Genomic DNA, 13,889 nt, shown 5'->3' with positions numbered 1-13,889 from the left:
GTATTTCAAATTTGTTTCACACAAACACAAAGCAGTCAAAATATTCCAACTTAATTCACACATGTACATTAGTCCTGCAAAGCCAGATTAAAGCCTGTTTTAAATTGACCAGATGATAAGAGCATAAATGCACTTTAATCAACAGAGTCCCGCTTCCACCAGCTGTTATGGCCACTTTGTTAACTCTGTACACAACTTATTGTTATGAAGAAATAAATTACATGTACTTTATTGGTAACTTTGGATGAACTACATGAAATTATTTAATGATCACTAGCATCACATCATAAGATCCAGCCAAGTGTAGTATGGTCTAAGCAGAAGAGTATTTGAGAGCACAAGAAATTCTAACCACCTGATAACATATGCTAAGTCAATATGCACAGTTGCTGCAGAAATAAAAGTTATCTGACTAATTCTAATTAAAGAGAACTATTACTGATGCAAAGGTTACAGCTGGCAAACAGCCTTGCATTTATGTGCATCATCTACATATACAGTGCCTGCTTTCCTTGAAGAATCCACTGCTTATGTTGCATAAAAATGATGTGTTGGTCATGTTGCCAGAACATTTCCTGAACTTGATCAGCTATGGAAAAGGGAATGACTGTCAAACAATGACAACAGGTTCATATTTACTAGGCATACAGTCCTTCAAGGAGCTTAACTCAAGTTACTTCAAAGCACTTTCTTATTATGCAGCTTGCTTAAAGTCACACAGTAAGTATAGGAAGGAGGAAAGATTCAAACCCTGCACCCTCGCCACCAGAAGCAGCTCATTAACAAGTTTCAGTTTTAGTCCTCTGCACTAGCTACCAGATTTATTAATGTAGAAATCCTTTATAATCCAATCTTGCCAAACTTGTGGATAATTCTATATCACAATAATATGCAACAATGGCTAAATAATGGATGCTGAAGATTAGATGGTTCTGAACATCACTGGAAAATAATGCAGTCTATATGACCTGTCAAATAACAGCCCTTTTGTAGTTTCTGGAGGCTGTAAAGAAAGTACTGCAAAATATGTTACTAAAATACAACATGTTTAGACTATATTACACAATCCAGGCCTATTAATAAATGAATTCGTTCGTCAGTGTAATGAATAAAGCAAAACAATTAAAGGCAATATAAATGCTGCAGCAGCTTTTGTTCAACAATCCAGAAGTTGCACAAAAATCAGAAATATTACTGTATATAACAAGCTGTTTTTTAAGGGGCTCACATCCCTGCAGGCCATCTACATTTTATTTCTAACCTTCCTATGTATTTTCTAGCATCAAGAATAACTAACTCCTCTTGTATGACTCAATACAAGTCTGACGTACTTAAATGGCTACTAATGCTGTATAGTTGCAGTATGCACCTCCAGAATTAACTGAACAAGATTGTGGACAAACAGGGTCCTATGCAGTGTAATGAATCTGGTCCCCACAAGCCACACCAATATTCATTATTTGTTTGATCTCTCCCCCCAAGTTACCATAATCACTGTTCAAAACTGTCAATTTGTATATTATTTTCTTCTTTATTTTTACAGTTATCACATCAGTGCACATAATATTTTCTTCTTTACTTTTATAATTATCAAAGAGATTTGGATTAAATTTAACATTTTCGGAAAAATATTGCGCCATTTTCTAAACAAAACAAAACAGAACAAAACATTCTCAAATTGAAAATGGACTAAGTATGAGAAACACTAAATTCTCTCCCCTGAAACTCACACATAATGAAAATGCATCTGGCAGGCCCTGTCTAATTAGGTCAACTTTCAAGTACAAAGACTGGCACACTGGCTTCTTATGTAGGCACTAGAGGAATTTTCTTGCTTCTGGACTACTGAATTGGGTTTGTCTGATGAAGCTCTGACAAGGATAAAACTGCTCATCTTTTGTTTTTACTTAATAAACCATAAGTTAAACAAACAATAATCACTTGAATCCTGTTTTCTTGTTTTTAATAAGAATGCAAGGTGATCTTTACCACTGATCTTGCATTAGTATTTATGACAACACTATTTTAGCAAGTTGTATCCTGAAATCATTCCTGTAAAATACTTTTTCTTGGTTTGTTCTTCCTTAAGGAACATGTTTACTACCCTTATGGCTGGAAAACTACATTTCTTTGGTACTGTGTTTCATTGTTTGAGTATACATTCATCCTGGTTATCCCCTGTCTAACCAGGTCAATTTCCAAGTATGAGGACTGGCGCACTGGCTTCTTATGCAGGAACTAGAGGCATTTTCTTGCTCCTAATCTGCTGAATTGGGTTTATCTTCCAAAGCTCTGACAAGGGTGAAAGTACTTGTCTTTTGTTTTTACTTAATAAACCATTGGTTAAACAAGGAATACCAGCTTGAATCCTGATTTCCTGTTTTAATAAAAATGCAAGGTGATCTTTAAAATGGATCTTATTTTATTATTTATGACAACAGTGTATTTAAGTTGTATGCCAATATCTTTCCTGTACAACTAGTTTTCCCTTTTTCTTGGTTCGTTCTTCGTATATATATATATATATATATATATATATATATATATATATATATATATATACATATATATATATATATATATATATATATATATATATATATATATATATATATATATGGGCGGCCATGGTGGTGCAGCGGTTAGCGTTGTCGCCTCACAGCAAGAGGTTCTCCGGTTCGATCCTCAGCTGGGGTGCCTTCTGTGTGGAGTTTGCATGTCCTCCCTGTGGTCACGTGGGTTTCTCCGGTGCTCGGTTTCCTCCCACATCCCAAAGACATGCAGTAGGTGGATTGGACACTCTAAATTGGCCCTAGGTGTGAGTGTGTGTGTGCCTTCTATGGAAGGTTGGGCGCCGGGCTGGCAACTCGACACTGTAAAACCTCACTGCCAATCCTGTGTGGGACAGATGATCCGCTGTGGCGACCCCTAACCGGGAAAAGCCGAAAGGAGAAGAAGAAGAAGATATATATATATATATATTTGTCTGTGTGTGTGTGTGTGTGTGTGCATGTGTGTATTACACTGCAGTAAACATTTTTACATTCATTTTGTAAATTAGAACAATTTTAAAGTGAAAGAGAATAGCAGCTTGCTGAAAGTTGTTCCGCATATCATTGTCTGTTAAATACAGGTCTATATTAGAAGAACGAAATGACGATAGAGCGAATGCTCTTTTGTCGACATGTAAAACCCAAAGTTTCTGAAAACAGTGAAGTTATGGAACAGTGATTTTTTTTTCCCCTGGGAAAAAATCGCTGTTCCAAAAAAAATTTATAAAGACAAAATAAAGTGCGGGACTGTGCTCCCCCCACCCCCACACTTAAATATACCAACTCTGAGATCGCACCACAGTGGAGAAAACAGGAAAGTCCTGAGAATGGCCCAGCAATTTTTTTCCTTGGGGAAAAAAAAATCGCTGTTCTCTAACTTTGCTATTTTCAGACTCTGAGTTTTACGTGTCGACAAAAGAGAGTTCGCTCTTTCGTTGCTTCGCTCTTTTAATATGGACCTGTTAAATACTTGCTGCTTAATATGCAACTGACCACTAGTTTTTGTAAATAAGCAAAAATACCCCAAAACTACTTTTGAGGTTGCAGCTGAATTTCTAGAAAACATATTTTTAGACTATAATACATAATGTCAATGTCAAGAACAACAAATATGCAGACTGATACAGAGAATGCTTTTAGCAAAAAAAAGGTGAAGAGCTGTGGATTAAAGGTATTCCCCAAATTAGGATTAGTATAGTCTGGAAGGGAAGTAAGACTGCCAGAGAGGCAGTTAGAGTGAAACCAATAAAAGAGAGGTAGGCTTATGGTTGTGATGTATATGTATACATACACCTGCACATATCACACCTGGTTGAGTAAATAGAAGCAATTATCTAATCATATGTTATATAACAGACAGTACTACGTCTCTATAAATCCAGAGAAGAAGGCTTCTTATGGGGGGGGGGGTGCTTGGAACTTTGGTTCTGGGTGTTATGCTGTAGTAAGGAGAGACTTTACAAGAGAGGAATTGATTCCTGTTTTTTACCAAAGAGAAATTAATTATTGGGTGTTTTTTTTTTGAAGTAAATGTTGCTCTGTTTGATGGGGCTCTGGGACTTAAGGTACACTGTATGATTTTTCCTTTTTGTTTAGAAAGCTGTTATGCTGAACTTTGTATAACAAATTGCACCACTGCCTTTTTGTTTTATCATGAAATTTAACTAAAAGTTTTTGATAATCATACAAAATGCAGTCATAAATAATACAACCTAGTCAACAAAGTTAAAAAAAGATCTGATTTCTTTAAGCACAGCATTAAGGACTTCAGATGTGTTCTTGAAGAAGGAATTGTGCAAACTGCCACATATGGATATAGTGACCTCTCAAATTATTCTCAGCTAATGGAATGGTTAGTGACCAAAGGATGTGTTTTCTGGAAGGTAAGTGCATTTCTTCTACAATATACTTAGTCAAAGAATATTATGAAACAAATCTTAGAGAACTGGAAAGAAAGTAAGACCTCTTATACACCCCCTTTATTTGTAAGCTTCAAATATAAAGATAGTACAAAGAAGATTGGAGCAAGCCACAAGGGAAAAAAATGATGAAATGGGGAAAACAGTTGACAAACTTTGCTTATTTTCAAATCAAATACTATCTGTTTTAGAATCTGAGCTGGATAAAGAATAATGTACAGTTGTGTAAGTAAAACCTACCATACCAGTAGATGTTCGAATGACTAACTGAGGGAGACACATATTAACATTCAGAAAACAGTTTGGGTGTACAAAGCCAAGGATATGAGCATGTTGTAGCTCATATGGAGTTGGTATATATAAGTTGTGGGGGGTGCAGGGGGGCTTGCCCCCTGCAAAGGATCTTTGCACCTCATTGGGATGAATGCACTACCTGTTCACTGTTCTGATATTCGATCATGTCACTTTTCACTATTGTGCATTTCTGGTATTTCTGTCTTGACATTTTGGTCTTCGGTGTTTATGTAACTCCATCTACTGAAGTAGATCCAAGTAGATCCATATATATATATATATATATATATATATATATATATATATATAATATTGTTTTCCACTGTATTCTAATTATGGCATGACGAACACAGCAAGAGAAAAAATGAAAGAGTTGTCTATATTTACAGATAATAAAATACATGCACATTAACATCTTAGATTCTGAAGGAAAGCATAGTTAAAATTGAAATTATAATTCTACTGTGGTTAATGAAATGTTGGACAGGGAAGAATGCAGTGATAACAATGAAAATGTTTTAAGGCCTAAACAATTAATCACAGTAGAGGTAAGATACACTTAGTTTCTTAGTTTATGAGGTGAGTACCATAAAACTTATGATGATTAGTGCGATTGACTATAATTTGCATCTCTTTTCTCATTGAAAAAGTACTGTATTCCACATTTACTGTAACACACTTACATGCAGGCTTATTCTCCATACAGGTCACATGTGTACTTGAGCTCTGTGATAGTCTACAGCCAAGTCTTTTTATCTGATCGATGCAGCATTGATGTAGGAAGCAGCACCTTAAAAAAATCAATACAATTATATTTAGCAATATGACTTGTTAGTATTGCTATGAGAATCTGACACACAATTTTAATTTGAATAGTTACTGAATACCTATTCTATTTCTATATGTTAACAAGACTATGAACTTTATTTATTGTATAGCTTCTCCTGCATAATGTATAAGGAATGAATATTCAGACATTTGTGATAATGCAGTTGTAAGGTACAGTGAATTGTCATTACATCACAACCACAGAACAACAACCACAGACGTTATTGTACATGAGAAGAAACCTCGGGTACAAAGTGTCCGGTGTCTAGTACATAGTTGTTGCTATACATATGATGCCTTTAAAGCCTGCATTGTTTTCTGGCTGCATGAATTTGAATTACAGTTTATCTGAGGACTGATTATTATCATAAGCTGCAAGGTGGCATATTATCTGCCATGGGCAACTTTGATTCTGCATCTAACAAATATATCCAAGTGAGTCAGTGTAGAATACTATAAAATTCAGTGTACCTGCAGAGCTCAGACAAGAAATGGTCAGGAATACCGTCATCTGGGATTATGGGATGGGGATAAGGATTGTTGAGCTGCCTCTAGTAAGACTGAAGAGTTAATGGTTAAGGATTTTAGTGGATGAAAAGAAAGTGCAAGTGAAGGGACTGTAATCTATGACAGGGATCTCTCCATAGGAGTACTGAAATAGGAATGTGGAGTACTGTAAAAGCAAAGAGGTATAGCTAATAAGGGCAAAGAGAAGAAACAGAGAATTGAAGGACAGTGAAAAAGTTCAGCAGGGCAGTTATGCAGAAGGTGAAAGTATGATAACAGAGTATACTGAGGAAGTAAAAAGGAGAAATGTAAAAAATAAAAGAGAAAAAAAAGTGATACTAAGTATAAGAATGGGAAAAAGGGGATAAGGAATGGTGGAAAAAGAAAGGAGGCAGGAAAGGAAACGGGAATTAACCTGTGAAGATTAAAATTATGAAGTAGTCAGGGAACAGGAAAAAATATTAAATTACTACTTCCATTCAATGTTCACCAAAAAAAAAACAAACAAAAAAAACAAGCGAGCAGACTACTAGCTTGAGAGACGGGAGAGAAGATGTGGGTGTGAAAATCACATACTAAAGAATACAGAAGGTGACATGAACATTAAAAGAGGATAACACAAAGAGTCTGGACCACTAAGGATCTGCAAGAGGCCTGTTGAAACACTATTTGGACCTCTAACAGAGCTTGCCAGCTGTTCCATTAGGAAATGGGTGGTATTGAGGGAGTGGAAGCAAACAAGTGCAGTGCCCATCCTCAAATGTGGAGAAAGAACTGCCTTGAGAAGTCCAGGTTAGTGAGTAGATAATGTCAGATTAACATGACCCAGTTATGTAACTGGGATACTAGTGAGGTAGATGGAACCATTTTTTGAGATTTATCCAGCACAACACAGGGTTTTTGAAAAATTAAGAGGATAGGAGCAGGTAGCAAAGTTTGTAGGTGGGTAGAGAAGTGGTTACAAGTCAGAGAACAGATTGCTATAATGACAAAGTAGGTTGCAGGGTGAGGGAAGAAGAAGCTAACATGTGATGTCCCATAGTGACTGGTCTTATTTCCAGACCTGATGAAGTTCTATATTGTCATGGACAACAGTGCTTATCTGTTTAATTAATAAAACGGAATGTAGTATTATAAGTACTGAGCAGCATTTTTTTTCCCTTTGGAGACATAATATTTTATGCTTTAATTAGTTTGCCATAAAGCTCTTCCTTTTTTGCTTATTTCCAGTTCTAATTAAAGTAGTCACCTCTGATCTCTTGTAGGACATTAAATAGTGAATTACTTTCTAGATGATGCCAGTGTAGGAATACAATCCTACAAGGGGACCTATAGAGATCTGGGACATGGTCTGAGAGGCAACAACTTCACTTTATATACCCAGGAAGAAAAAAAGAAGGGGTGCACAATGTGCTTGGGACTCTGATAAAAAATGGACTTTAAGTAATTAATTCCAAAGGCATAAGCCATTAGGCTTAGTGGCAGCAAGGACAAATCAAATGGTAGGGTGTCTATCTAAGGTAGTACAAACCACTGGCAAGAAGAAGATGATGGAATAATTGCATTTCTTTAAATGTTTTTGACTATTTGGACCATTTATTTTAGTTTGACTATTTGATTGCGGTCACTTTGGACTAGGCAAAATCTATTCACATTCCCAGTCCTTGACAAAAGATTTAAGTACTTCAGGTTAACTGTGGACCACTAGACTGCAGAATGTATTTCAGCACATTATCTACAGTGTTTAGCAGTCAATACAGAACAGATAGTTAAGATTGTTATGCTGAAATAAATCAACATCTACTTTGGCATCGATTCCTGAACATTCCACATAGACTATAGTCTTGCACCATTTTCTCTCTTTGCATGGACATGCCTGGCCAATACATTATGCGTCTATTTCTTTCTCTGCATTTTCACATGTTTACATGGGGTTTCTGCTTTGTAAGGGACCAAACTGCATTGCCATGAAAACAGTTTCTTGAAGTGTATCCTATCAAGTGCTGATGGACAAGAAAGCAGGCAGCTGAAGGACGTTACTGCCTAATGGGGCTGACAAGGCAGTGTTTAAAATCAATATAACTAGACACACATCAGATCGCACCCATGACTAGACCAAAGTACAGACGTCAAGTTCAGACCAATATACTGATGTAGTAGTGGGAGTGAATGTCCAACAGCAGATGACTTTGTACACAAGAGGGAACACACATTCAGTGGCGACTGTTTAAAGCTATGACCCATGACTACTGCAGGTGTCCCAGTTAAGTGTCTGTATGCCTTTTGCAGTTGTGTGCAGATATAACTCTCTCTGTTGTACAGTGTTAGCAGTGACAATTTTCCCCATGCATGTACACAGGAACATTCAAAGATGTCTGGCTGTGTGCAAATGATTCCTATGGTCCCAGCAAGTGTTGCATCATATTGGAGGCCAAAGCAACATCCTCCAACAGTACCTGCATTTTACACTGTACCCAGTTCCTAAAAACATTCTCTTGGTACACCAGCACTTGGTATGCTGCTACTGCCTTTCTTACTACAATTTTGCTTCACTGACCTTCTAATAGCACACCTCCTTCATATATGGACAATTGATACATGGCCATTCTGCCTGAATCCCAGTTACAAATGTGTATGATTTTGCAGCCAAGCAGAAATATTGTCATTGTTACCTTTGAATAAAAGTTCTAAGTTCTTCTTTTCATCTGACCACTGACACTACAGTACTGAGTCATTTTGTAGGCAGGGTTTACCTAACTATCACTCAGAGTAACCACATATGCTAAAGTTCTTTCTCATTCTTCTTTTTAGGGCCTACAGGCTGTCTGCCTGGAGTATGTGTTATTGTATGGTTTTGGCAACAATTTAGTATGATATTGTCTTTAAACATCCCACACCTTCAAATAAACCAGCACATCTTTCTAGAACATCACTGCTGTTCTTTGTATTTGCCTCTGCATTCTGCATGCTATGTCTCTGCAGTTGTAAAGAAGTACAGACATCAGGTAGCAAACTATGTTTTTTACTTTTTTTGTCAGCAATGAGTAAACTATGTGTACAGTTCTAATTGCACAGTTTTTCATTGCAGTTGAGCACATTAGACATCATATTTTACTGTACTTGCATTGTTTTTTATCCTGCCATTACTCAAGTAACTCAGCAGGAGGCATGCTTTGCTCATTTTTCCTTAAAATTACTCTTTATTATCCTTTTGATAAAAAAAAATGAATGGCTCTAAGACAGAGAGAATTCAGTGGGACAATCATAAATCCAGACATAGTGATATCACTCAACTGAAATATAAATCATGACTGATTACATAGCAGATCCACACAACTCTTCTTGCATCAGGCCTTAAATCCATACTGTTACATTTTGGAGTACCTCCTCCTCTAAGTCACACTCTGCTTCATCTTCCCTCTCTTTTAATCAACGTTATTAAATCATCAGAATTTAAACCCCTTGATAGATTTATACACATTAATAATAAAGAAGAAAAAAACATGATAACATTTTCCATTGTTATTGTCATGCAGTGTACATGTATGTTTTAACAACATTCATTCAGTCCAACATTACATAAGTTGATCTCTGCCTTCCCTTAAACATCTCTCCTGTTCCTAAATGTTATTCTGCATGTATTGTTCCCCAAAACGCCATTCATTTCTATGAAATGTGCATCCTCTTTTTTTTAACATTGGGAATAAATCCTGATATTCATTTTCTTGTAATTGCTTTTTGGCTGCATATAACATTTAACTTGGTACTGCCTTACTATGTCTAGATCAGATTCTAAAGCCCAGCTCAAAAAATACTTCCCTTAGTCATCACCATTTGTTCCCTCAAAATTTCTGTCAAAGTACTCTAGCAGATTTTAATAATTTCCTACAATGTGTTACATTCCCCCCAAACAAGTGCCCAGTTATTTTCCTCTTCTCCATCATACCTACAGCATTTGCTGGCTACCTGAAGAAAAAATTCTTCTAAAGTCTACTTGAATTATGAAATAGTTATGCAAACACTCTCATGCAAGAAATATTAAACCTTTTGGACTTTGTTGCATACAAGTGAACCTTAACAATTGTTTTCCATTGTTCCTTTGTAAATGAGCCCCCCACTCCCGATCTCAGTCTGTTGTAACTTCTTCTAGTTATCATGCAATATTTTATATTGTCTACTAATTACCAGTTTTTAACGGCAGCTTTGGTTCTTGACTCTGTTGACAATTTTACCAGAGCTAATCTTTCATTAAGCACCTGTTACCTTCTGTTTGCCTGCACTCTTTTATCTATCTCTGATTGGTAAAGTAGTCCTGGTTTAACTGCAGTCTGACCTTCTGCTGAGCTTCAACTAACTCTGTTACCTTTCCCTCTTCAATTATTTGCTATCAATACTTTTGCTCCGTAGCTAATTTTTTCCAGTAAATTTAAGCTCCGTCTTGCCTATTTTCTATACCCCTGCTTGCAGACATCCCTGTTGGTAAAGTCTCCTTTCTCCATTTCCAGGTGATTTACATAATTCTTGGAATAGTTTCTTCTACTATATGAATGTAATATTTTGTATGGTCATTGTTATTTTACTTAAGGACTTCATCCAAAATTCTAGTTTCCCATTATGTGCTCTTAGTCTCTCATTTCCCACCACTATTTCATCATTATCCTTTTACAGTTTGATTTATAACTTTCTGCTTGAGTTATGTACTCAGACAATACCTACAAATGGTCAGTTGTTATCGGTGACCCCCCATGGTAATCACATATAAAATAAAATAAAATAACATAAAATGTATATGAGTCTTAATTGTGTGGTTCTAAAGTACCCATTCAAATCAGGTAACTGTAAGCCATCTTATTTTATGAGGTGATCTGCTTATCCCACTAAACTCTTGTCTTCTTCTTCTTCTCCAAAATAAATTCTTTCACCTCTTCATTAATTATCATCCACAACTTCTCCTTTGGGTGATAAAAATATGCCTGATCTGTATTTAAGACTAAAGGGATCTAAAACATTTTCATTGCTTGCATCTTACCATCCATATCCATTATCAAGACCTTCCAGTTTCACTTTTTGTATTATCTTTCATTTACTTTCTTCCCACATATCCTTAACATATCCGTTTTAATTCATACACTGAAATGGTTCATCTTATCATGTCCTCATAATCAGGGATATTGTTGAACCAATTCATGCATAGGTGCATAGCTTACCACAATAACCTTTGTTTTATTTTCATTTGTTTCTATCCTGAAAAGATGTGAAACTGTCAAAAAAGGTACAGCACCAGTAAAATATCCTTTTCTGGATTTATGAAGTGCAAAACAATATAATTTGCAATTAAAGCTAATGCATACAGAGTATCACACCAGTTATATGATTGAATGTGTGAATCCTTTATTTTCTTTACCAACAGCTCTAAAAATAAAGACAATAACAGTGTGGAAAGAGGACATCCCTGCCTAGTTCTTCTGTTCAAATGTAGCTTGTCAGAGAGGAACCCTCACACCTTAATTCTTGTCTTACATTCTTTTTATATCCTCATTAACCTTAGTATTCTACAAGGGATTGCAGATGCTACCATTGCCCTACTCATAAAACCCCAGCTGACTCTACTGAAGGTTTTCTCTGTAGCAAGACCCAACAACAATAGCAATGTTTCTTACACTGCTTCTTTCAAAATCATCTTAGTTCTATTAATGTTGTCAAATGTTTTGACTCCTCTTCACAGACATTAATCCTTATCTATCAATGTTGATAACACCTTTGCCATCCTCATGCTTTTGCATATTTGGATTGCATATTGCATTTCTGCCACTTTGATTGGCAAAACTGCCATCATTTTTCAGATGAACAGTATGGAGTCTTTTAATCATATCCACAGTACACAGGCATCTGCATCCCATATATTTGATTGCTTTTTAAAACTGTGCTTTCAAAGGAGCAACTTGAAACAGTTGCTTGCATGTCTTATAGAAAACTGTTGCAGTTCACAATCTATTCTAAGCACTCATTTAGAAGAATACTTTTTATGCCATTTTTGCCACAATATCTGTTAGTCATCATGCCTCTCTCCAATTGGACATGACTGATTCATTCCTTGTATGCTGGGACTTTCTCCAAATCCTCATAAAATCTTTATATTTTGTTTATATTTCTAAAGATAATTACCAGCAGCTTGAATATTCAGCTTCTTTATGTAAATTTGATGTACAAAGTCAAGATAGAGGTACTCTGCAAAGGTCTACGTGCTCTTTGGACTACAAGAGAATCTTTTGATTTGAACAACTGTGTGAAAGAAAAGAGAATTTCTTGTACAATTTTTATTTAAGTTGGATCCATTCCAGTTCTTGGGTAAGCCTCTTGGAATAATACTGTTTTGGGAAAATGCTTCTATACCAATCAGTTTGTCTTTTCTCTCCAAAATGTCTTTCTAGTGTTGTTCTGTGTTGGTTTTAGTGACGGTATTCTCAGCTTTCAGAAATCTGTAGCTCTGACTAATCTTTTCCTGCATTTGCTCTTGTAAAGTAGAATTAGGTTCCGCAAGTGTTTTTCTGTGGAGAGCATCACTAACAACCGTGCTTCTTTTAACTCCACAAGAGAAAGGCTGCACTCTCATTTAATTCTAGAATGAATAATTTTCCATTTTGTCTCATCGATAGTTTTAGGTCTTTATGGCTTAGCATTTTTCTCAAGAAAATGCCAGGATGGAAGTTAAGTTTTGTAAGGTTGTAGTCCATTGTATTCTTTCTCTTCCAGCAATCGTGTACTACTGAAAGCATGACACAGATGCAATGTATCACTGCACGTAAATGCACAGAACAGCAAAATAAGGGCTTTATTGAGCAGAACTGTATCACTATACATAATTTGTGATAGAGTAAATCTAGTTTTTTTAATGATAGTGAAAGGTTATATTGCATTTAAAAGTAAAAAAAAATCAGCAAACAACTGAGAAAAGGATGAAAAGTAGCTGTCTACTATTTTATGGTCAACCAGTACCCCAACAGTTCAGGATGAGACAGAGAGATACAGAATATAGGAGTAAGAGATGGTTCCACTTCAAGCATTTACTGCAGTGACAAGATTCAGCTCAGTCACCTGACTCGCATCCCAACCTACATTTATTATTTAAAGATATAGTACTTTGTATACCTAGTATTGCAGGGATCCTGATTTTCTGGCTTTCCACAAAAATAGGTGGAATGGCTGGAACTAAATATTTCCCTGGATTCCTGAGCCATTGTAGTGAAGGACACACAAATATAGCTTTCCAATCATTTCTTCTGAGTGCAGACCTGTGTACTTAATTTCAAACAGGTCCAGTAGAGCTAAGAAGAGACAACATTCTGCATTAATATCTTCCTGGTTTATTGACTTCATGACAAGCTACAATCTATCAGGTCTGCTTCAGCCAAAGAAAGGATCTGCTTGGTTGGAGCAGCTGAGAACAGTTTTTCAGCAGTGGCAGGGCCTTTAAATGGGTACCAGCTGAGTTACTATCTCTCTGTTTCTTAAATGTCATAGTTTCATAGGTACTTACTGTCATGTGCCTCTTGTATTCAAATGAGACACTGAGGCACTGTGATGGGTTCAAGTTGTTAATTGTACATAAACAAATTAGGAGCTGTAACTGGAATATATATTTAAGCTTACAGACTGACTCATTAGTTTAAACACACTCACATGTGCATCTCCCTTCATGCTTGCATTCATTCTGACTGACTTTACAAAATGGCACTGAACTTGTACATGCTCAGTAACTTATATGCACATGTTATCTAGCTACAGTGGT

At 36.1% G+C, this 13,889-nt stretch overlaps 1 protein-coding gene across 7 annotated transcripts in view; it reads right to left on the bottom strand.

Annotated features, from left to right (window-relative positions):
• OC90 (otoconin 90) overlaps positions 1–13,889 on the bottom strand; it is a 1,698,850-nt gene that overhangs the window by 92,197 nt on the left and 1,592,764 nt on the right. For all 7 annotated transcript variants that reach the window (XM_044067044.1, XM_044067045.1, XM_044067046.1 and 4 more), the window contains one exon: positions 5,449–5,555. In XM_044067044.1, the coding sequence (XP_043922979.1) occupies positions 5,449–5,555 (107 nt within the window). The remainder of the gene's footprint in view (positions 1–5,448; positions 5,556–13,889) is intronic.

This window comes from Protopterus annectens, chromosome 3.part1 (genome assembly GCF_019279795.1).
Source record: "Protopterus annectens isolate FY-2018-M chromosome 3.part1, PAN1.0, whole genome shotgun sequence".
Classification (NCBI taxonomy): Eukaryota; Metazoa; Chordata; order Ceratodontiformes; family Protopteridae; genus Protopterus; species Protopterus annectens.
Note: the sequence above shows the minus strand (reverse complement) of the source record. Positions and strands in the feature narration are given on the sequence as shown.